This window comes from Lepidochelys kempii, chromosome 18 (assembly GCF_965140265.1).
Source record: "Lepidochelys kempii isolate rLepKem1 chromosome 18, rLepKem1.hap2, whole genome shotgun sequence".
Classification (NCBI taxonomy): Eukaryota; Metazoa; Chordata; order Testudines; family Cheloniidae; genus Lepidochelys; species Lepidochelys kempii.
The window spans coordinates 23,150,932-23,175,608 of NC_133273.1; the positions used below are offsets into that span (position 1 = coordinate 23,150,932).

Sequence of the window (24,677 nt, forward strand, 5' to 3'; positions counted from 1 at the left end):
GGAGGGGAGTTAGATGTGCCTGACCATTCAGTCTCTGGCTTTCTTCTCGGACCAAAAACCAGTGACAACTATGCAGGTTTTCTGATGCAGTCGCCTGGCTTACATGAACAGGGCTGAGACCCGGCAGGCTGTTCAGCACACGTCCCCATACAGTCACCGTTTTCAGACCCTACTGACCTGCGCTGCACACAGGTCCCTGTCCCCACCTTAACAAAGGATTTCCTTACCAGCCAAAGTGCTTCCATGAGGATTGTCCAAAGCTCAGCAGCAAACCACAGCCGAAGACAAAGCCCAGGAAGCAGGCCCGGATCGCGATCTGAAGCAGAACATTAAACACAGAAGCTTCCCGTCTCTGCCCCAGAGCAGCAGCCCCGGCTCCAAGGGGCCCTGCCCCCAACCGGTCTCGTGTCCCAGGTGTAAAACACCGGGAACGGAGGGACCCCGCCCCCCAGCCAGGCCCCGCGGGGCAGCCCCCGCGCGCCCCCAGCAAGGCCCCGCCCCCCCTCCGGGGCAACCCCCGCCCCCACCCAGCCCGCCAGACCCCGCCCCCCCTCCGGGGCAACCCCCGCCCCCGCCCCCCAGCCAGGCCCGGGGCAGCCCCCGCGCGCCCCCAGCAAGGCCCCGCCCCCCCTCTGGGGTAACCCCGCCCCCAGCCAGGCCCGGGGCAGCCCCCGCACCCCCTCCGGGGCAACCCCCACCCCCGCCCCCCAGCCAGGCCCGGGGCAACCCCCGCCCCCACCCAGCCCGCCAGGCCCCGCCCCCCCTCCGGGGCAACCCCCGCCCCCCAGCCAGGCCCGGGGCAGCCCCCGCGCGCCCCCAGCAAGGCCCCGCCCCCCCTCTGGGGTAACCCCGCCCCCAGCCAGGCCCGGGGCAGCCCCCGCCCCCCCTCCGGGGCAACCCCCACCCCCGCCCCCCAGCCAGGCCCGGGGCAGCCCCCGCCCCCACCCAGCCAGGCCCCGCCCCCCCTCCGGGGTAACCCCCCAGCCAGGCCCGGGGCAGCCCCCGCCCGCCCCGAGCCAGGCCCCGCCCCCCCTCCGGGGCAGCCCCCGCGCGCCCCGAGCCAGGCCCCGCGCGCCCCCGGCCCGGCCCGCCCCAGCGCGCCCCCGGCCCGGCCCGCCCCAGCGCCCCCGGCCGCACCTGGTAGAGCGGCGGCCGCCAGAGCAGCAGCAGCAGCGCGTTGATCCCGGCCACGTGCAGAGCCAGCGCCGCGCGCCCCTGGAGCCCGGGCCCGGCCAGCAGCGCGGGCGGCGCCGACAGCAGCAGCGGCAGCGCCGCCACCGACGCCCCGAGCAGGAAGGCGGCCAGGCTGGCCCGGCCCTCTGCGACCAGCCTCCCCTCCGCGGCGGCCATGACGGCGGCCGGCCCGGCGGCAACCCCGCCGCGCGACACAAGTCTCGCGAGAGGAGCGTCGACGGGCCCAATCTCGCGAGACAGCGCCGGGGAAGCCCTGGAATCTCGCGAGATTCCCCCAGCCGGCTCAGGGTTTCAGGGGCGAGGCTCCGAACGGGTCGGTCGCGGTGCGGCCCTGCAGCGCCCCCTGTGCAGCGGAGGACGCAGGGCGGCACTAGCTTTTGTACAAGGGGGCTGACTCTTGAGTAATGGCTCACTGAGCAGAAATCGGTCCTTATGAATGGGATCCCCCACCAAGGGCCTGAATTATGATCTCCTTTGTACTCATTCCATACATAACTTCACTGGTTCCAGTGGTTTCAGAGCAGCAGCCGTGTTAGCCTGTATTCGCACGAAGAACAGGAGGACTCGGGCGGCATCTTAGAGACTAACCCATTTATTTGAGCATGAGCTTTCCTGAGCTACAGCCCACTTCATCGGATGCAGCGGTAGCTCAAGACAGCTCATGCTCAAATAAATGGGTTAGTCTCTAAGGTGCCGCAAGTCCTCCTGTTCTTTTCGGGTCCAGTGGGGTCACTCTGGATTTACGCAAAGAAGTGACTCAGGATTTACAGGTGACAGCATTTGGCCCGTTGTTTCTCTGTACTGTCTTTGTGACACAGAAGTGCTTCTCTGCTGCCGAAGCAGTGGGTTGGACTGCCAGACAGAAGGAGCTGGAATACCACACCATCCCTGCTGCGAGCAGCGGAGGGCTGAGAAGCTGTAAATGCTGAAGCAGCGGGGCCTGCGGGCCCAGACAGCAATAAATAAAAGCCCTGTGTGTCCACTAGGGTTGTGTCATTTGAGGGTGAGTGCCCGCATGGCTTGTAACTTGATTCATGCTTTTGTAACCGTGTTGTGTCGCGGACACTAGAGGGGGCATGTGCACTAGTCAACAGAAGCCCACAATTGCAAAGCAAGGTAGAGAATGTATGTTTACTTATTCTAGTTACTGGGTCCTGCGCACACTCAGCACCTCTGAAATTCAGGCTCAAGGTCTCCAGCTAAGTTCCCAAAAATTGAGGTGCTCCAAACCAGTGGACCCTTGAAAATGTTGATCTTCTGTCCCATGCCAACAGTACCAGCCTCCACTCTCCTGTGTGATCCTTAACCAGTGAGCTGTGATTTCTCATTTAAACTGTAAACTCTTCAAGGCAGGGCACTTGCCGTCTTGTAAAAAGTCATGAAAATTTGTAGTGCCGTATATAAAATAATAGTAATCTGCCATTTGAGACCAGCAATTCTTATTTGTAACTGAACTCCTTGGAGTTCAGTGAAGCTAGTTGTAGATGGTTGATGGCTTTTAATGAACATGATAACCCAGAATCATACTCTTTTGGTGCACTTCAGTTTTTGCAGAATAAACTCTCTAACACTTCTATAAAGGCTGCACATTCTATCAGTGAATTAGTCTAAAGTGTGTAAATTATATTTCAACAATAGAGCAGGGTAAATATTTAAAGATTAGGGCCAGCTGGAGCTACGCACAAAAGGCTTAGACAATGGGGTCTTTCTGAATTCACTCTTCTCAACTCTTGAAAAACCCAGTTCAGTGTTGATTCACTTCCTTGATTCACTCCCTTGACTCATTATGTGGCATCAGGCTGCTTATAGCTGAAACCTAACTAAACAGATGTTAAAACTTCAGCCCCAGCAGACTTCTCAGGAATAGGCTAACTTATTTCAGTGTGTTTGAGTTTGCTCAAGTCAGTCGTGATTGATAATATAGCTAACTGATTGAAATATAGCTCAAGCAAGGACTGAATTAAAGTATCATGTAATAAAAGAAAAAAGACTGCTGGCTTTGGCCTCCTGTCAGGTCCTCGCCTTTCCAGATGACTACAGCTTTAATTGTAACGAGTGACCAAGCCACTGGACAGACCGCCATTCCCAGATTTGCTGTACTTGGGCTTTCTCCAGTGCAGGAAAAATTAGGGCATTTGTCTCTGTATCCAGAAATGTGTCATGAGTTTAGCAATGAAGGAGCCCACAGAAATCTCTTATCTCCTCTCCCCACCCCCCATTATGAAATCAAAGTCTTCTGAAGTTGGGAATCATATAACCCAAGACTGTTCCCAGGAGTAGCAACAATATCATGTGGGAAAGGGGGCCCATGTAGGGTCTTTCTTTCTTTGCTTCAGAATAAAAATAACTATCAGTAGCTGTGGTTTTGAATCCCCAACTAAAACAGAAAATGACTCAAGCAAAAGGAAATGTGGTCACTCGACACAGTGCCCTTACATACCAGGGCATTGCAATATCCAAGGACGTAATGGTTCTCAGAAACGTTAATATTATTGTTAAAGATCAAAGTGCACCTCCGCACTTCAGCATTCCCTGGCAGACCTAAGGCTTTAATCAAAGTGTGACTCAGGATAGAACATTAATTAAAAGAAAGAAAATAGTTTGCAGCAGATAAATGTGCAGCACTCTTACAGTAATCTAAAATTAGGAGCTCGTTGGCAAAAATTGAGACGAGCAAAAACAAATGTCCGTGTAAGAGTCTAGAGGCCAGGCCTGATTCCGATTTCACAGCAGTTACACATGAATATCATTCCACTGTCTTCGGTGGAGTTACTCCTGATTTATACCAGTGTAAGTGAGAAGAAAGTCAGACCCAACATTTCCAAGCATCCTTTATATGCCACAGATTGTTGAAGTCCAGAGTGCTATTTATATATGCATTTTCTGCTTGCTGAGAACCAAATTGATGGGTAACTTCCCTATGCAGATCCCAGAACAGCTTGGGAGACCATGGGATTTTGTGTACTCTTCAGCTCTGTGTGGGGTAACGTTTTGGGGGGGAGAGGGTAGAGCCCATTAATACGGTGCTGCCTCCAAATCTGGAGCGTGACCAGCAGTGAATAGCAGCTCTCAGCCCAGCTCTGGGGATCATCTTCTCATAGCCAGAGCAGAACATTGCACATTAGCAACATTTTTCGGTCAATTTTCCACTGTTTAATACTACTCACCACACAAGTTGTTCAAAACCAGCCAGATGTAGCATACAGAATAGGCAAATCCAGAGAGCAGCGTGGGGATATGTTGAACCATCAGGAGCCTTTTCATGTAGTAGTCATTCATTAAACACAGCCTGCTGTGCAAGAAATAGCCATGTAATTAAAATAATAGGTGGGAAAAGCAGGCACACGATTAAAAGTTAGCCCTTGGAGGGAAACGAAGATTGGTAAGTAACCATTAGAGCAGAAGAAAGGTTTGCAAGCCCTTTTCTTCCTGACCGAATCTGAATCTGGATCGGATTCTTTCCCCCTTTTTATCGCTTGACCAATGTATTCTCAAAATATGAGGATAGTTTCTCTTTACTCTTTAATTCAGTTTTGCAATATGCTTGCTTCCACCCTAGAGAGTTTGCAGAAAGAAGCAAAGCTCAGAACAGAACCATCTGGGTCTTTGGAAATCCAGGGAAATCTGAATTCCAGACTGTTTGCTGGAGATTTCCTTGTGTATGTAAGCGAGTAATAGTTACAAATTGTGGCAGACCCCCATGCACAAGGAGCCGTTCTCTGTCCTCTTCTTTGTGTGGCCAAGTACAAGGGCCAGGCACTGGGATTGCTGCCCTTACTCTCCCCTGAGGCCGTGGCCCCACTGGAGTGGGACCTGTGCACATGGGGGGAGGAGTATGCTGGGCCCCCTGAATAGGGGGGAGGCCAGATGCACACTCTCTGCATGCTGGGAAGCTCTCAGGGTCAGATTTCTATCCCAAACTCCAAGAGAGCAGCTCCATGCTACCCCTAACACTGGACTCTACCCCAGTCACATTTCATGCAAAATAATAGCTACAGTCATGAAGCACCAAGATTGAGAAATTAAACACCAAAAAATCCAGAAATGCTGAGTTCTATGGAACAGTCTCCAGCTAACCTTTGCCTTTTGGGCCTGTGCATTGTAATAGGGCTTACAATCCATGATCACATGCAGCATCTCAGGTAATAGAACAGAAGATGAATGCAAACAATTTCCTATCACATTAAGGATTACAGTGTTCAGTTCTCAGAAGGATGGAAGACAAATGGTGAGGTTCCCATGGTATCTTAGCTCACATGTTGCCTACATGGGCCCAGCTCTCCCTCAGTAACACCCACACCTCTGTCTGGAGTCGGAGGGAATCACTGAGTAGATCCTGTGTCCAAAAGCATTGATGGTAAAGCTCCCATTGAGTTCAGAGGGCCTGGAGTCCTACATGTGTGAAGTGAGTCAGCCGGTTATGATGGAATCATGGGTAAAATCCTGCCCCCTTTTGTCCCACCGGCAGCACTCCCATTGACTTCCAAGGGAGCTGCTTTCCTCCTGCACCTACAGCCCTGGCCTATGGCCTGAGTAGGGACTGCAGGATGAGGCCATTGTTTATGTTTAATTGTTATTAACCCAGTCTGAGGCCATGAGTCAAGGGGCATCCAATGGCTCTTTGAGAAGCGATAATCAGCTGGTTTGAAAGCAGCTCAGCTTTGCAGTGTCTTGTTTAATTACCCTCCGCACTTCACCAAGTGCCCTCTGCTTCCTTGGCTTCCTTTGTTCTAGTGAGATCAGCATAACAAGGATCATTTGGTTGCTCAAAGAGCCTCCTTTGAAAGACTTACAGAAGCCATCAGGGGTTTATGACAAGGAAGCATATCATTAGGTGACAAATTACCCTAAAGGAGAACTGGAGTTTCCCCTAACAATACAGACCACTGCCTAATTCTCACAGCACTTTCTCTTTGAGCAGCTGCCAGCAACAATTTCCTTTCTAGTAATTTTAAATCACAGTGTGGTTTGAAAGAGTCCTCAGTTCTTCCAGCCTGTGATATTTCAGTCTTCAGGGTTATGGCAAGCTGTGGCCCTAATATTGTATTGACAATATTAATAGCTCTTAACGGAACTGCTTAGGCACCAGATTGAGGGATTGTGCAGATGGCTGGGGACCTGGTTCCAGCCCCTAAGTGTGTGTTCAGTAAGGGGGATGCCACTACCCAGTGCTGCGGTGGGCCCAGATGCCTGTACTGGGCAGGCTGGCAACCCGCTGTGCCAAGCTCCAGTAGGACTGGCCACCCCCTTTGCTAGCACTGCTGAGCTAAAGGGTCCCTCCTGTGCTTTGGGGGGCTGTGCCAGGGCGGGCCGTGACTCGCGCCGAGCCGGGCCCCACTGTGTTGGTGCTGCCCCAGAGAGCCTGCCATGAGACCGGAGGAGAGGGGACTGGACAGATACAGGGGTGGGAGGAGGAGGCAGGAGAAGGACCAGGGTTTGCAGTGGGGAGGCTCCCCAGCCCCGGGCTGCCCTGGCTCTGAAGGGCAAATCCAGGGGGCTTCCCCGGCTCCAGCCCGTGCGCGGAGCCGCCTCCTGCCAAGGGCAGAGCCCCAGCACCGGCAGGGCCCCTCCGCGCCCTGGACCCCACGGCCGGGGGGCCGCTCCACCCAGCCAGCCGGACACAGCGCTGCCAGGGGCCCCTGCCCGCGGCGCCCAGCTCGGCGCGGCTCTGCCCGGGCAGGCGGGCCTGGCTCCCCTGCGCTCAGGCTGTCCCCAGCGCGGCCCCCGAGCCTGCCGGGCACTGAAAGGCCGGGGGCGGGCCAGCGATTCTCCACGCTGCGAGCTGCCGCCCTGCCTGGGAAACGCCGCCCGAGCGGCCCGGGCCAGACCAGCTCCAGCAATCGGCCCCCCGAGGGGAGAGGGGCCTGTCCGCCCACCTCGCCCCGCACGGGACGCGGGGCTCCAGATTTCCTCTGCCCAGCCCCTCCGTGCCCGTGGGTCCGGGCGTGCTGGGCTCGCCCGCTCCGCTGCCCGGTGTCTGAGCAAGGAGCGTGTCGGCGCCCAGGAGGGGCGCTGTAACCACCCCGCACCCAGGGGTGCTGAGGGGCTCGGGCTGGTGCCCGTGGGGGACGAGTCTGCAGCGGCTGGTTGGGCTGGGCCAGCACCAGCGCCCAGTGACTCCCTGGCACAAGCCAGCCCAGCCCGCGCCTCCCGTTTGTCTTGGGAAGGTGATTCCCCGCCCCCAGCCTTGTGTTGCATGAAAGCGGGGTTCGTGACACACCCCGGCAGCCCCGAAGCTGACACTGGCGATGTCTTCCCGCAGGAATGCAGCGGTTGGCCCGCTGGCCCGGTGGCATGGTGGGTGACCTGCTGGGCAGGGATGCTGGGGATGCCAGCGGCAAGTGGCTGGGTGGTGAGCTGCCGTCTGCAGGCCACACCGCCCGCGAGTCATGGGCCCAGGTGCTGGGACTGGGGGTGCTGGGGTGCAGGGTTACAGTTCAGTGCAATGGCTCTCAGCCCCCCCCCCGCCCCCATTGCTCCAGCGCCCCTACTTGGGAGTCATGGGAGGAAATCCAGCTGCCCTGGCATCCTTCCCCCACCTTGTTCCGGGACAAGATCCTCCCGCCTAATCCAGGGGCGCTGGTACAATGTGTATGGGGGGGGGCACGGAGAGACATTGAACCAAACTGCAAACCCTGTATGTGATGGAACCACTTCAAGCCAGGGGGTGCCGCAGCGCCCCCGGCACCCCCAGCTCCCATGGCCTAATCGGGCCCCTGGGTTGTATTCTCCTGCGTGAGCAGAGATGTCTCTGCGCTAAACTGCAGGCGGGTCCCGAAGAGAGGGACTGGGGGGTAAGGGGGAGGTCATATCCTGGATTGGTCAGAGACCAACTTTCCGCCACTTAGCCCCTGCTTCCGCGCTGGGCAGGTATCCGGGAGGGCCGGGGGTAATAGGATGGCAGAGCTGGTGCCCCCCAACCCCTCCATCCCTGGGGCAGTGGTGGGCCCGGGCAGGTATCCGGGAGGGCCGGGGGTAATAGGATGGCAGAGCTGGTGCCCCCCAACCCCTCCATCCCTGGGGCAGTGGTGGGCCCGGGCAGGTATCCGGGAGGGCCGGGGGTAATAGGATGGCAGAGCTGGTGCCCCCCAACCCCTCCATCCCTGGGGCAGTGGTGGGCCCGGGCAGGTATCCGGGAGGGCCGGGGGTAATAGGATGGCAGAGCTGGTGCCCCCCAACCCCTCCATCCCTGGGGCAGTGGTGGGCCCGGGCAGGTATCCGGGAGGGCCGGGGGTAATAGGATGGCAGAGCTGGTGCCCCCCAACCCCTCCATCCCTGGGGCAGTGGTGGGCCCGGGCAGGTATCCGGGAGGGCCGGGGGTAATAGGATGGCAGAGCTGGTGCCCCCCAACCCCTCCATCCCTGGGGCAGTGGTGGGCCCGGCCCAGGAAGGCCCCTTGGAGTGGCTGGAGCTGGCCCCAGGCAGCAGGGGTGTCCAGTCACTGCAAGGGCTATTCTGGGAGGAGCCCGCGGTCTCAGGGGCGCAGCAGAGCGGGCTGTGAATAGGAGAATAACTCCCCGGTCACCTTCGCTGCCCCGCTGGGTCCGGCGGCCCCCGCCCGGCAGCCCTTTGATCTATTGTCCCCGGCCAGCGGCGCAGGGCTGCAGGGGCAGCGGCGAAGGCGGGATTCAGCGCGGCCCGTGGGCATTATAAAAGCCTCATTAAAGGCCAAATGACGGAGCAGGGCTGGGAGCGCTGCGGGCAGGCGGGGCAGACGGCCCGTCTCCGGAGGGGGCCCCGCGTGGCGGGACGGGAGCGGCCTGCCCCGGGGGGGGGGTCCGCACGGCGCCACGGGACACGCGCGTGCCCCCGCTTTTCCTGCACGGGGCGCCTGGCACCCACTGACCCGCTCCGCACCAGCGATTCACACTGCGGGACACTGGCCCTTTCTGCGCGCTCCGGGCAGCCCCAGCCCTCGGCCCCCTTTCCCTACACACCGTGGAGTGAACCTGGGCTGGGCCCCTCAGCCATGGGCCCGATCCTGCACCTCTCCCGTTGAAGTCAACGGCAGGGCACCCCTGGGTCCATTTCAGCACTCAAGGGGGCCACGGGGCACTCCGCAGGGCTCCCTGGAGGTTTGGCTTTCAGTAGGGTGACCAGAACCCCGGGGAGCGCGTGAGAGGAGCGGAGAGGTTTGGAGGGGTCCCCACCCCAACCACGTATAAGGACCCCCCCCAATCCCCGCAGCGGGTTTGCTGGCGACCCGGTGCTCATTCTGCATTCTCCCTGTGCTGGTCAAAAGCGCCGCGGGCCGCGCTCTCACAAACGGTTTGTGGCTTTCCAAACATCTGGGGTTTTGTATCTGGGACCAGACCTAATTGTCTGTTATAAAAACCTTTTAAATGAGTGAGCTGGAGGAATTTAGACTGTGGAAAGCAATTTTGAAGCGAGGCGAATCCGGGAACGCCTCCGTCCCCCGTCCCCCCCCCAGCTCTTTGCTGAGTTCCCACGTGCAGTGGGGAAGGGGCGCCCGGAATAGTTACGGCTCTAAGGACAAAAGCCAGCGAGCGAGCGAGAGAGAGAAAGCGCCCCCGCAGCACCGGTAGTGCATGGGACAGGGACGAGGGCAGCGCGGGAGGGAGAGTTCCCGAGGTGTGCAGGGGGCCCGGGCCACGGAGATGGGCGCCGCTGGAAACCCCACTTCCCTGGACCGCTCCTCTCCCAGGCTCCTCGGGAATCCCACCTGCACCTGTGAGCGCGCGGGGCTGGCCCGGCCCTTCCACGCTTTAATGAAACATGTGTTCGCCCCTGACTCCGCTCGGAGCGCAGAAATCGCCCCTCCGCGGGCTTTGAAGGGCTGGGAGCAGAAAATTGCTGCATTGTCCGGGCATTAGGGCCGCTAATCTAGCCTGGCCTCCCCGCGCCGAGCGTGAAACGCGGCCAGAAAGGAGGAATGTCTGCCCCTAGGTGGCAGGTCTTCATCTCCCGTGGCCCGCCTGGCAGGGGGCTCTTCCAGAGCCTGGCCCGGGGCCGGGCCGCGTGCGGCCGGGCCGCGTGCGGCCGGCAGGGAACAAACCCGCTGCTAATTAGCAGTGCCGGGCGGAGGGACGCTGGGCCCGGTGCAGTAGCGCGCTAGGGATCCCCGGGGCGCACAGGCTGCAGCAGCGGGACCGGAGCCGCCAGCAACCGCGAGCAAAGGAACCAGCTGGTGTCTGCGAGCGCTGGGGCGGTGCGCGGCGCTGTACAGCCAATCACGGTCCAAACAAGTCCATGCAGCGCGAGCCGCGTGTTCTCCGGCACCCAGGGGCGCAGAACACAAAGGGATCCCTGTGAGAGTTCAAAGCCGCAGGTCAAGGGCCTGGTGAACCCCCCCCACACGGGGCGGGGGAGGGCGGGCAGAGGTAACTCTAGTGATGCCATTTGCTTCCCAATGCGGAGCCCCCGCCCCTGAGATGTGGCGGGCTGGGCGGTGGTTCCCGTTCTTTAAATCCAGTGAAACATACAAAAGAAACTTGAACATCTTGGTAAAAGTCATTGTAACCCTTCTCAGCCGCCCTCGCCTCGCCCATCACATGGCTCCTCGGCCACAGGATTCCCCGTCCCCAACTGCCCGCCCCCGGCCCGTGCCCCCCTCGGGGAGGTGCTCAGCGCCTGAATGCCGGTATTGACATGTAAAGTGAGTCCCCCGTATAAATCCTGGCTCCTGCCCCCGGCTGCGAACTCCCAGGGCCGCTCATTCCCAGAGAGGGGGGAACATGGTCACCCAGCCCGGAGGGCAGGAGAACCCGCAGCTTTGTAGCTTCCGCAAGGTTTGCCAGCAGCACTAGGCAGGAGGAAAGAAGTGACTGGGGCCGGCGGAGGAGTGGCAGCCAAACCCCGGTAACATTTCCCTTCTTCCCCGCAGATCTCAAAACCCTTGATGGAGAAGAAGAGAAGAGCCAGGATTAACGTGTCTCTGGAGCAGCTGAAGGCGCTGCTAGAAAAACACTATTCCCACCACGTGAGTCCCCCACCCCGGGAACCTCGCCCCCAGATGGTCAGTGTCTAAACAGCTTTCCCAGGGGGCACGTCCTGGCTCCGCATTTACAGTGGAACCAAAGCACGATTCGGTGCCCCGTTCGGTACGGTATTGATCGCGTTGGGGCTCTCTCTCTCTCTCCAGATCAGAAAGCGCAAACTGGAGAAGGCAGATATCCTGGAGCTGAGCGTCAAGTACATGAAAAGCCTCCAGAATTCTGTCCAAGGTAAAATCCCGTTTCCTCGCGGGAGTAACAGGCTCTCGGCGTTTGTTGCTGGGTAGATGGGTCCTGTGTTAATCGGGATCGAAGCTCAATGTTACGGGGTCCCGCCGGTTACATCCCAATGATGCGAGTCCGCGAGTCGTGGTGCAAGGAAACACACAGAATCTCAGCCCGGGTACCCAGGCGCCAGCAGCGGGTCTGGTTATTGGGCTGCCTTTGGCCGAGCCTGGGTTCCCTGGACGCCTCAAGACACTGATTTGAAATGTACTCTGGATTTAGATCCCACGCCCCGTTATATCGATGGCACCGAACCCCGTGTGGACACGATCCTGCCCGGTCCCTTTGCTCTGTCAATTCCAGTGTCTATTAATCCCGTGGCTCGCAGGCTGGGGCGGAGCAGCGCCGGGCTTGCCGGAGAGCCGGCTGGTGTAACTGGACCCCCCCAGGGGGAGGGGCTGAGTAGCCGCTGTTTCCTTGCTAGTCTGCAGGCCAGGATTGGGGCAGGGGCGCGTGCCGCACGGACTGACACGTCCCCTGCATCCCAAGAGCAGGTTCACTCGGACAGGACGGGCTGCGCCGCGCTGCAGCCTGGCAATGGGCGAGGGCCCCTGGGCGCGCAGGAGAGAGCCGCGGGTAACGCAGCGTCCTGGATACACGCGCCCCAGGCTCCTCTCCCGGCCAGCGGGCGGCCTGCCGCCCTGGGGTGCTGGCCCCAAGCCCACGGGCTGTTCAGAGACCCCGCACCCCTGCTGGCCAGGGGCCCCGGGCGCAGTCTTGGGTTCCCAGCGGTGCGGATCTGCAGGGTGGTGCGGGCAGGAACAGCACTGATGCTGTCGGGGTGGGGGGCTTGGCCCTGGAGGCTCCCGGCTGGCACCGATGGGGTGGGCTGGGGCCCTCCCCGGCGCCGGGGGGGGGCGGGGGCCGCTGCTGCGCGTCCCCAGGCTCCTGATCCGCTCTCCGTTCTCCCAGGGGCTGACTACCAGGCCGGCTTCCGCACCTGCCTGCATGGGGTGAACCAGTTCCTGCTGCGCTCCGAGGGGGCCAGCGAAGCTTCCTCCTTCCAGCTGCTGCAGGAGCTCGCCCGGGCCTCCCGGCGGGTGAGCGGCTCCGGCTGCAGGACCACGGACAGCAGCCCCACCGCGCCGCGCCCGGAGCCCCGGGGCTCCCGGCCCGGCGGCCGCGCGGCGGAGCCGCGGGCGCCTTTGCAGAAAGCCGGCGGCTCCCGGCCCTTCACGCAGCGCCCCGGGGCCCCTGGCGCTCCCAGCTCCCAGCCCCCGACTGAGCCGGGCGCTGCTGCCCAGCGGCGCGGCGCCCTGGAGCAAAGACCCTCCCTGCCCGGCAGGAGCCAGGCGCTGTGGCGGCCCTGGTAGCGCCCGCGCCGCCCCCCCGGGCGCGGCTCGGTCCGGAGACCGTGAGTGGCTGGGGGCGGGCGGGCGCTTCCCTGCCCGTGGGCGCTAGAGCGCAGCGGGGACGTGCCTGGGGGTTAGTCCTGGTCCCCGCGGGCCTCGGCTCCTTGGCTAGCCTGCGCCCCGGGCGCCCCCGGCTGGTTCCCGCCCCCGGGGAGACGCAGGACCCGCGGGAAGCCCCCAGCGTGGCTGCCGCGCTGGCATTAACGATCGCCTTGGCTGCCAAGGGGCGCCGGGGCGGGGGGGGGCAGCGTGTCTGTACCTGGCTCCCGGGTTTAATAAACCGGCTCCCAGATCCCGTGTCGGTCTCGGATTCTTTCCCTGCACGGCCCAGCCATGGAGCGGGCAGGGTTAGGGAGGAGGTGGGAGAAAAGAGAACCAAAGGCGGCCCGCTTGCGCCCCTGAGCCGCGGGGCTGGGGTAGAGGTGTTGAGGCTTAACATATTAAATTGGTTTGAACAAAACTCTCCAGGCCGCTGGCGAGACACGACGCGGAACGGCCGGGAGCATGCCGAGCTGGAGCAAAGGGATGCAGCAAAAGGCGAAGTGTCCCCGCAAGAGGCGGGACCTTCTCCGCGGAGCAGCGGCGGCGCCTTTGCACGGGAAGCCGGGGTCCGTGTAGAATGGCCCAGTGGCTCCAGCCAAGGCCCTGCACAGGGGAGACGATGCTTAGGGTTAGGGTTTACTTTTGCGGGGACTTTGCCGGACATTGCTTCGGCCAGTCCACACTCGCCGCCGCTGGGAGCCGCCTTGCGCAGCGTGGGGGGGACACACCGAGGCCCCTTTGCCTCTGTCCGGCTTCTCTCCGCCAACGCCCGGCAGCCAGTGCTGCTTGCCCCCCGAGAGCAAGTGCGCGGGCAAGCAGCCCCTGCGCCTTCCCCTGCGGCCCAGCTGTTTGCAGCTGCCCTCGGCTGTGGGGCTAACCAGCCACCTTCCCGGCCTGGCAAAGGCTGGGGGGACAGGAGGCTTCCATGGAAAAGAGCATTTGCCTCTCCCTGAACCACTTAATGAAACTGGCCGGTGGGGACGAAGGAGTGTGTCTAAGCTCCTAATCACCGAGACCTTTTACTCCCAAACTAGCAAAAGCAGCCTGTAGCTAACCCACAGCTAGCCTGACCCCCTGACTCACAGTGACTGGGGCTGTTCTCCTTCCAGTGCTAGCCCAGAGGGGGCCCTGGACAGCAATGCCACCCCCCCATGCCAAAACAGGCAGGTGCTTATAATGAAAAGTGAATAAGGGCCCTAAGCGAGTCCTTAGTCTGCTGTGGCCTAGGGCTGGCTCTGTCCCCTTCGCCCCTTGAATAGTGAATGGAGAAACTAGGCACCGGCAGGGACCCTGAACCACCCCAGGTCACCGTGGGCCTGCAGGGCCTGCCTTGCTGGACCTGGTCAGCTCCTGGACCCTGACCCGCTGGGCCCAGCTCGTAGCCCCTGCAGCTCACATGCTGGTTGAGGGTTTACAGTGGGTTCCCGGTAACACTCCCCGGCCTGGAGGCTGTTCCAGGCCTCTGCCCAAGGATTGTGTCTCTGTGGTGGGGCCCTGCCCTGTGCCAGGCGCCCAAGGAGGATGAAAAGCCACTGCAGGCCCTGCCCCACAAAAGCTCCACCTTTTTGTTTCCTAGGACTCTCCCGAGCGCCTTTTCTCAGCACAGCTATTTAGCCCAGTTCCGGCTTGTCTCCTTGACCCCTGGGGGAAGGGGGGGGCAGGCAGGGTTGAGCTAACTCTCCACTGCATTTCAGCATTCGTTTGTTTTAGAAAAGCAACCTCCGGCCCTTGGTTCCAAGCCCCATATTTAGTCTTTGGCACATAAAAGCTGCCAGCAGGCAGTGTTTAAACACCCCCAGGTGCATACATGTGTGCGGTTTATTAAGGAGAGACGTGTGACTTTCACCCTGGTGAGCGCTGTGAAGTATCACCATGCAAAAACTATAGAAAGAGCACTTACAATTCTGAGATGTTGCTTCCAAGCCTGAGGTACCATGCTGCATATCCGGTGTGCAGATAAGGTTGCACACTGAGCAGAAATTTACAAGGCCATTGCGGGGAAACTAAATGAATTCTTTGCTTCAATCTTCACTGAAGACGATGTGAGGGAGATTCCCACACCTGAGCCATTCTTTTTAGGAGACAAATCTGAGGAACTGTCCCAGACTGAGGTGTTTCAGAGTAGCAGCCGTGTTAGTCTGTATCCGCAAAAAGAAAAGGAGGACTTGTGGCACCTTGGAGACTAACCAATTTATCTGAGCATGAGCTTTCCTGAGCTACAGCTCACTTCATCGGATGCGTTCATCGGAGGTTTTGGAACAAATTGAGAAATTAGACAGTAATAAGTCACAAGGACCAGCTGGTGTTCACCCAAGGGTTCTGAAAGAACTCAAATGTGAAATTGCAGAACTAATTACTGTGGTATGTAAGCTGTCACTTAAATCAGCCTCTGTAACAGATGACTGCAGGGAAGCTAACGTAACACCTATTTAAAAACAAGACTCCAGAGGTGATCCCAGCAATTGCAGGCCAGTAAGTCAAACTTCCAATACCAGGGAAATTGGTGGAAACTATAATAAAAAACAGAATTATCAGACACAGAGGTGAACATATGTTGGGGAAGCATCAACATAGCTTGTGTCAAGGGAAACCATGCCTCACCAATCTATTAGAATTCTTAGAGGGTGTCAACAAACATGTGGACAAGGGGGATCCAGTGGATATAGTGTACTTGGACTTTCAGAAAGTCTTTGACGAGGTCCCTCACCCAAGGCTCTTAAGCAAAATAAGCAGTTGTGGGATAAGAGGGGAGGTCCTCTCCCAGATCAGTAACTGGTTAAAGGATAGGAAATAAAAGGTAGGAATAAATGATCAGTTTTCAGAATGGAGAGAGGTAAATAGTGGGGTCCCTCCAGGATCTGTACTGGGACCAGTGCTGTTGAGCGTATTCATAAATAATCTGGAAAAGGGGGTAAACAGTGAGGTGGCCAAGTATGCAGATGATACAAAATTACTCAAGATAGTTAAGTTCAAAGCTGACTGCGAAGAGCTACAAAGGGATCTCACAAAACTGGGTGACTGGACAAGAAAGTGGCAGATGAAATTCAATGTTGATAAATGAAAAGTAATGCACATTGGAAAACATAATACCAACTACATTTACAAAATGGTGGGGTCTAAATTAGCTGTTATCACTAAAGAAGAGATATTGGAAACATCTGCTCAGTGTGCAGTGGCCATCAAAAAAAGCTAACAATGTCAGTAACCATTAGGAAAGGGATAGATAAGACAGAAAATATCATAATGCCACCATATAAATCTAGGGTATGCCCATATCTTCAATACTACATGCAGTTCTGGTCATCCCATCTCAAAAAAGAGACATTAGAATTGAAAAAAGTACAGAGCAGGGCAACAAATCTTGGGAGACAGGCCAGTCCTTGGCTACAGACAGCCCCCCAACCTGAAGCAAATACTCACCAGCAACCACATACCACACAACAGAACCACTAACCCAGGAACCTATCCTTGCAACAAAGCCCATTGCCAACTGTGTCCTCATATCTATTCAGGGAACACCATCACAGGGCCTAGTAACATCAGCCACACTATCAGAGGCTTGTTCACCTGCACATCTACCAATGTGATCTATGCCATCATGTGCCAGCAATGCCCCTCTGCCATGTACATTGGTCAAACTGGACAGTCTCTACGTAAAAGAATAAATGGACACAAATCAGATGTCAAGAATTATAACATTCATAAACCAGTTGGAGAACACTTCCATCTCTCTGGTCACGCGATTACAGACATGAAAGTTGTGATATTACAACAAAAAACTTCAAATCCAGACTCCAGCGAGAGACTGCTGAATTGGAATTCATTTGCAAATTGGATACTATTAACTTAGGCTTGAATAGATACCGGGAGTGGCTAAGTCATTATGCAAGGTAAACTATTTCCCCTTGTTTTTTCCTACCCTCCCCCCCCCCCACGTTCTTGTTAAACCCTGGATTTGTGCTGGAAATGGCCCACCTTGATTACCATACACATTGTAAGGAGAGTGGTCACTTTAGATAAGCTTTTACCAACAGGAGAGTGGGGTGGGGGGAGGTATTTTTTCATGCTTTGTATGTATAAAAAGATCTTCTACACTTTCCACAGTATGCATCCCATGAAGTGAGCTGTAGCTCACGAAAGCTTATGCTCAAATAAATTGGTTAGTCTCTAAGGTGCCACAAGTCCTCCTTTTCTTTTTTTTAAAAATGACTCGGGGTCTGGAACAGCTTCCACATGAGCTGAGACTGTTCAGCGTAGAAAAGTGATGACTAGGGGGTGGGGGCTTTACAACAGAGGGCTCTAAAATCGTGCCTGGGACGTGGAGAAAGTGACTAAGGAAGTTTATTTACCCCTTCACATAGCCCAAGAACCAGAAATTACTAGGCAGCAAGTTTAAACCAAACATAAGGAAGTACCTGTTCACACGACGCACAGTCAACCTGTGGAACTCATTGCCAGGGGATGTTGTGAAGGACAGAAGTATAACTGGATTTTAAAAAGAATTGGATAAATTCATAGAGGACCAACATGGTCAGGGACGCAATCCCATGCTCTGGGTGTCCCTAAACCTCTGACTGCCAGAAACTGGGACTGGACAACAGGGGATGGATCACTTGATAATTACGAGAGCCCTACAAATCCACGGATATCCATATCCGCAGTGAGTATATCCACAGACCATCGGCACACCCACAGGAACACACCCTGGTTCAGAAGGAGAAAAACATCATTATCAACCAGGCCTAGTCTGCTAAGGACTATTGCACCAGCTAGCATGACCTTGGTTGATGGTGTCCCACCAGGCTTCCTGTAGGGAAGTTCCCAGCTCTGCTTCAATCTTGTGAATCCATGAATCTCTGGGGCAGTCAGCACCAGGCAGGGGTAGGGATGCACCTTTTGGCAGTGAATGGAGAGTTTGCGAGAACACAGACTGCAAACTGCAGTTTCTTTTGCAGTGACCTCATCTGGTGGAAGTCTTTTGTTTGGGACTGCAGGGGGCATGCTTTGCAGAAGCAGGAGGCAAACAAAGCACAGACTTACAGTAAAGTGTCATTTATCATTCTGCCTCTCTGGAGCAGATGCCCTGACCCTGCATGAGCAGTAACACTCTGCTCAAGTGGGAGAGGGAGCTGCTTTCAGTGGGTTGCACTGAGATTCAAACGGTTACCTTCTCTGTTGTGATCTCTCCGCCCATGCGCACGCTGTATGCATACAGCCACTTCACCCCCAAGGGGCTCGCCCAGCTCAGAGCTTTCACCAACATTATCTTCAAAGGGAGCCAGATCCTCAGATGGTGCAAACCTGCACAGCTGCACTGGTTTCAGGCTATGCCCTTTACACCAGGATCTGGGTATTCCTTGGTAGTAACATGGACCTGCCTGTTCATCAGCAGCTGGCTAGGAAAACCCGCCAGCACCCAAAAGATCATTTGACCTGCTCTGTTGGCATTTACTGAGGCCTATGGTGTAGGATGAGCTGGCAGCAATTGCAGCCTCCCACCTCCCAGCCTGCCTTTGTGCCCCCCTACCTCTCCCTGCGGCAGGGTGTGCTCCAGGCACCTCCAGGGCGCTTTTCCCTTCACACACACATTAAGTGGCACTAATTATGCACTAAGTAGCCAGTCTGTAATTGAGGTGTTCCTCCAGCACGTCACAACCCTTTGTTGTTTGCTTTCCACATGCCGACTGGTGAAAGTTAATGCTAGCAGCTTTTGCTGGCCCATGGTCACCGCTCCCCTGCCCCTATCTCTGCATGGATCAACCTGCTGACTTGTCTCCCTGACAGTCGTGGACTGTAGGAGTGCTTTCTTTGGCTCGGTCTATGTAAGATTTGTACCCAGTGCCCATCACCGTGTTATCTGTGCTGCACAAAGCCCAGAACCGCAGGCCTTTCTCTGTGGGGCAGAGCAGACATGCTCACTAAAGACAAGATGCAAAAAGTGAGTGTTGTAAAAACTGGGGGGCAGGAGGGAGCAACACTAATATGATTTTCCGAGGACCCACCATGGGCCCAGCATGTAGGTCCTGAGGTTTAACTTGCCCCATTAAAGGAGGCCCCCCCACCAACCCCCACCCTTTGTGCAGGGCTGGTGATAAACTTCCTGAGCTGAGAGTAACCACCAGCCTGTGTCTGGGAGAAGGTAAGTGCTTTGGCGGGGGGCCAGAGTCAGCAGCAGGGCACCAAGAAGAATCACAGCTACTCAAGCAGCCCCAGGCCAGGCCCCCGGCACCCAGCCCCCACCCTCCAATCAACCGCACCCCTACATTACATTACAAGAGAGCCGGGTCCTCCGGCACCTCCAGGTGCTGTGGACAAGCCTTAAGGAGCTTGCGGAGGGAAGGGAGAGCAGGAATTTCTAGCAGCTCCCTGCACCGTCTCCTGGGATTTTCACTTTGGCTTGGAGCCTGCAGGGTGAGCAGCGGGAGAAGAAAAGGCTCAGCTATTAACAGGACACTGGGACTAGTCAAGGGGTAGAAGAGAGCCGATGGCGGAAGAAAAGGGGCACTGGGACCACGCTGCCACATCCCCCACTGCAGGAGGAGCTCAAGGCATAGGCCTCCCTTCACACTGTGACCAGTGCCCAGCCACGCGCTCTCTGCACTAACTGCTGGCGTCTCGCAGAGGTTGCTATGGGCACCAGTTGGAGCAGCACATCTGTGGCCATGGGGGTACAGAGTGGCCCAGGCTGCTGCCTGTCTCCCTATGTGGACACCTCCATGGTTATTCCTACCTCAGTGTTCGCAGGGCCGGAGGTATTCTGGCTGGTAGGAGCTAGCTTACCCTGCAGCACAAGGCCTGGAGACGGCTAACTCCTCACTGGTCACACCAGCTGCATGTTATCTTGCTACTCTCAATGATCCAGCAGCCGTTTGTCGTGAGAGCCCTCAGACCTGGGACATCTTCTACACATTCAATATACATAAAAATCAATTCAGCCAGATTTAAACAACACCTGTGCAAATCTGACCCCAAGCACTCTGCGGCCCCTGCCCGCCCCCCCCAAGACACCGGCTGCTCCAGAAGCAAGCGCTGCTCCTGCCAGCTTCCCAAAGTTTGAAGCACACTTGGCTTTGAGCCCTATAAATATCAGGTTTGTTTTCAGGAGTTTCCTTGTCAGTGCTAGCTATGGTAGATCCTGAATGGAACTAGACATGGATGGCTGTCTACTACACATGCTCCCATTGCCCCCAGAAAGGCTGCGATGAGGGATGTTCCCAGAGACCTGCTCCGCCAGATGGTGGCTGATAAAAGCAGTCGTGGGAGAGCAGGTGTAGGAATTCAGCATCCTGCCTGTCCTTTTGCTAACCAATAGCTGTAAAACTAGCCTGTGATGTTCTCAGTGTGGCTGGACAAGGTGCTCCCCAGCCAGGCTGGGTGGCACCCATTCAGCTCCCGTTTCACGGTTCTGCATAAAAGAGAGCTCTCGGCGGCTACCCACTGCTCCGACACACCCCAGATGAGACTGCAGTAGATGAGCGCTCTCCCTCGGGCTGGAGAGGCAGCAGGAAAAGCTCCTTCCTACCAATACCAGAAAGAAGAAGCCCACAGATTTCCCCTACACTGCCTTGCTCTCCTCCAAGAGACATCTGCAAGCAAAAGTGTGAGGGAAAGTGGCAATCAGGAAAACACCCCTCCTCACCTGCCATTTGCTATCCTGTCAGGCCAGCGGAGTAAGGAGAAGATTGGTTTAGAGCTGGGATTATACAGCATTGCCTTTTATTACAGGCCAGTTACAGCTGTGCGAACCCACTGACTTCCAGGGGAGTGAGTGGGGTGGGGAGAACTCCCCCAAAGAGGTAGGGGAACACCTTGCTGACCAAAGAATTATCATCCCAATTCACTGCAAAGTGCCATCGTTACCTTTTATAGTGCAAATTCGCTCCATAATCAGAGTTCAGGGCCCCTGGGTCCCTTGGAACAGCGAAGGAAATAACCAAGCACTTAATGTAAAAAAAAAAAAAGGGGGGGGGGTGAGAAAGCCTGGATTTGTGCTGGAAATGGCTCACCTGGATTACCATGCACATTGTAGGGAGAGTGGTCACTTTGGATAAGCTATTACCAGCAGGAGAGTGAGTTTGTGTGTGTGGTTTTTGAAGGGGGGTGAGGGGGTGAGAGAACCTGGATTTGTGCAGGAAATGGCCCACCTTGTTTATCATACACATTGTGAAGAGAGTGGTCACTTTGGATGGGCTATCACCAGCAGGAGAGTGAGTTTGTGTGGGGGGGGGCGGAGGGTGAGAAAACCTGGATTTGTGCTGGAAATGGCCCACCTGATGACCACTTTAGATAAGCTATTACCAGCAGGACAGTGGGGTGGGAGGAGGTATTGTTTCATGATCTCTGTGTGTATATAATGTCTTCTGCAGTTTCCACAGTATGCATCCGATGAAGTGAGCTGTAGCTCACGAAAGCTCATGCTCAAATAAATTGGTTAGTCTCTAAGGTGCCACAAGTCCTCCTTTTCTTAATGTAAAGCGAGGCTCCTTTTCCAGTGTGCAGAGCACATCTGCTGCGTCCTTCTTTAGAGACATTCAGCCGGTAAGACTGGAATGGAAATGGAAGGAAAGGTTACTCCCCTGTGCAGTCCCCGTGGTTGTCTGAGATGTCCCTGCTGGGTACTCCCCTTCAGCAGAGATTTTCCGCAGAGCATCCACCACCCATTTTATGAGGTCCTGAAATTGCTGAAAATCATCACCCAGAGACGGTAGTGAAGGCATAACCACCTCATCTGGAGACCACGAGGAGATGGTAGTCTGAGGGGTAGCCTCCTTACCTGCCCTGGCTTCCTGCTTCTCAAATGTCTCCTCCTGAGGCATGGCTGGAGTGGAGGGGGATTGTGTCTCTCTCTCTTTTCCTGGTGGGCAAGACTTGGAGCCCTGGAATATTGTTGTTGGTTTGCCACCCAGGGGCCCTGGTATGGCTACTGTGGGGGGCCGTATGGGAAAGGAGGTGACTTTGACCCAAGAGGTCTCTCATTCTCTGTGCATGTCAGTGGGTGGGTTCCCCGATGGCTGGGTGGGAGAGCCCTGCACTGAGACAAGAGGAGTGATCTCCATCATCATCCTCTCCATCATTTAGTGGAGGAGCCCCAGCAGAAAAGCCTGGTGAGTCTTCGTACCAAGAGGCCTGTCATACCCATAAGCAATGGAGACTCCGGCTCATCTGCCACCAATAAATCCTCTGAGTACCTGAATTCTTGCAGTACCGAATGGGGAAGTGGTACCCACATGACTGTGTGTTTGTCTCCGGAGATAGATGGACCTGAACATTTCGAGCTCTCCGAGGTGGGAGCCATGGGCTTGCCTGGTACTGAGGAACCTGTTGTGGGAGGTGCCAGTGACAAAGCTGAGTATGACAGTACCGGTCTGGAAGAAGGTTTGTCCTTGCCTTCTTGGGCATGTCCGGATGGTCCTGAGGCTCAGTCAGAGCCATGTTTGCTCTTGGAAGATCTCTAGGGCTTTCCAGCCCTGCCAGTATTGGAGGAGTCTGTTACATCTATGGTTCCGAGTTGGGAGGTCCAAGGTTCTGAAACCATTGACATACTGAGGGACTGGGCTCTTTAGGAGCAGGCTTCTTATGAACGGAGTCAGAGCTCCTCTGCTTGCCACCCGTTGACGGGGTCTCTGGAGTCTTTCCCTCACTGGGAGAAGGCTGAGCTGAGGTTGAAGGGGCGCTGGGTCAGCCCTGAGACTGGTGTACAGGGCAGTTCTCCTGACCCGGCCCTGAAGCAGGGCAAAGGGAGTACTCCATCTTTAGTAGCCTCAACTTAATCTCCCAGTTTTCCCTCACCCTGGATTTAAGGGCGAAACAGAAGTTACCCTCCCGAGGAATGTGAGGCTCTTCCAGGCAGTGAACACACTTGGCGTGGCCATCGCTAACCGGGATGGCGTCCTGGCAAGTGGGGCAGCATTTGAACTCCAGTGAGCTGGCACATTTTCCCAAGGAAGATGAGCCTCCCTGAAGGGAGGGGAACAAACTAATCAAACTACAGCTAAGTTAGTCAATCTATCTATAACGGAACTACAACTAGGAGAAAACCCTTGCAGCTGGGGCAGGTTCAAGGCGACAACATGAAAGCTCCCTTTCAGGCTGAGGCAGTTGAGAAGGAACTGAGGGCAGTTCACCCACACTGCCCTGTATAGCCGGGGGGCAGGACAGGAGGCGAGGTAGGGCAGACGCATGGTCTGAACTGACACTGCTAGGAGCTGCTTACACTAGGGAGATCTGTATCCCTGCTGCTACCTGTACAATCTCCCCTCTTAGAAGTGCTGTACTAGTGTAAAACAGTGCTCGCACTAGTGAGGCTTACCGGGGCGGTTTGAAAGTAGGGACGTCCATCCAGGGAACAGCTACACTGAAGGCCTGTCTCGCTGTACTGGGACCAGTATAGACGCTTAGTGGCAGAAGCAGGAATAGAATCCAGGAGTCCTGACTCCCAGGGCTTTGGCCTTTGATCAACAGCTGAGTGAGATCAGGACTGGATCATCCTCAATGGGATCCTTTGAGCCAAGTTTTCTCCTTGGTTACACACATTAGCAGAAACCCTACTCACTTCCACTTCCTCTTCCAGAGGTGGCAAGAACCATTTGTTCGGCAGCACAACACCCACCAGCCATGCTAGCAAAGTGCTTTGCTCCCCTCTGCACCTTCTATTTGAGGCCTTTTCAGCACTTGATAAACGTTAATTATGATTCACGAAAGAAAAGCCAGTAAGCAAGCTGCAGTACCATTAAGCCCCTCTGTAGTTTTGCTGTTATGTGCAAGGTTTATCTGATGGCCAGATGTAATTTACACTGGATCTGGAAGGGGTTGTCAGTTACAGACAGTACATCCTAGGTGCAGAATCGGAGACAGCGGGGCTGCATACCTAATGAGGGCCTTTCTGATCCCCGAACGGTCAGGAATGAGAGCGGGCCAAAGGCTTCTCAGGCACGACAGCTGATTTGTTTCAGTCCTCTCTGCGCCTGTCTCTGTCTGAAGTTACACACCCGAGACACAGAACTGCACAGCATGGCTCAGCCGCCGATCCAGCAAAAGGGGATGGCAAAGCTCAGGAGGTGTTTAGTTCAGGGCAGAAGTTAATAAGATGGATACATTTGCTAGGAACAAAGACGACCAGCCATGGCACTTTGTAGAGACCCAGAGCCCCTGTACTGGTCAATCCAAGGAGAGGGTAGCTGGGGAACTGAAGAATCTTTGTGTCCAAAAGAGCACACAGCCATGGCTCATACTCACGGGGCAGCATGAGCTTTGCACCACAGCTGCAGAGGGCAAGGGCAGCACTCCTGTATCCCTCGGGGGGGATAGCTCCGTGGTTTGAGCATTGGCCTGCTAAACCCAGGGTTGTGAGTTCAATCCTTGAGGAGGACCATTTAGGGATCTGGGGCAAAAATTGGGGATCGGTCCTGCTTTGAGCAGGGGGTTGGACTAGATGACCTCCAAAGTCCCTTCCAACCCTGATATTCTATGATTCTATGATCCAGGTAATGGAGGGAGCATGTCTGTAAGTGCATGGCCAGAAAATCACCCACGCAGGAGCAGGCCAAACCAGATCCATTCCGCACTAGCTGATTGGAAGCTATCTGAGAAATGTATTTTCTGCCAGTTTTGCTAGGGCACATGCCTTCCTGGGGCTGCGGGAGCGAGAGACTTGTCTAGTGGGTACAGCACAGGCTTATGAAACAGCAGTTATTGCTCATATTCCTGGATTCCTAATGGACTCGTTGCCTGACCTTGGCCAAAACACTGCAGCCACCTGAAAGAAGTAAGATAAACACCTACCTCAAGGTGGACAGAGTGATAGAATTCATTAATGTTTCTAAAGCCCTTGGCATTGCCAACCACCTTCACC

General features: G+C 56.1%; 2 protein-coding genes across 7 annotated transcripts in view; one reads left to right on the forward strand and one right to left on the reverse strand.

Moving 5' to 3' along the window:
• ICMT (isoprenylcysteine carboxyl methyltransferase) overlaps positions 1-1,397 on the reverse strand; it is a 52,973-nt gene extending 51,576 nt beyond the window's left edge. For all 6 annotated transcript variants that reach the window (XR_012155518.1, XR_012155517.1, XR_012155516.1 and 3 more), the window contains exons 1-2: positions 1,138-1,397; positions 228-316 (exon numbers count right to left, since the gene is read on the reverse strand). Coding sequence is in view for 1 of the 6 variants with exons in the window: in XM_073316264.1 (XP_073172365.1) it covers positions 228-316; positions 1,138-1,350 (302 nt within the window). In the remaining 5 variants the exon portion in view is untranslated. The remainder of the gene's footprint in view (positions 1-227; positions 317-1,137) is intronic.
• A 9,491-nt stretch (positions 1,398-10,888) lies between these two features.
• On the forward strand, positions 10,889-13,041 carry HES3 (hes family bHLH transcription factor 3). Its single transcript, XM_073316924.1, has 4 exons — positions 10,889-10,943; positions 11,039-11,134; positions 11,297-11,378; positions 12,345-13,041. The coding sequence occupies exons 1-4, from the start codon at positions 10,890-10,892 to the stop codon at positions 12,743-12,745; spliced, it is 633 nt and encodes a 210-aa protein (XP_073173025.1). The 5' UTR covers position 10,889; the 3' UTR covers positions 12,746-13,041.
• The last annotated feature ends 11,636 nt before the right edge of the window (positions 13,042-24,677 follow it).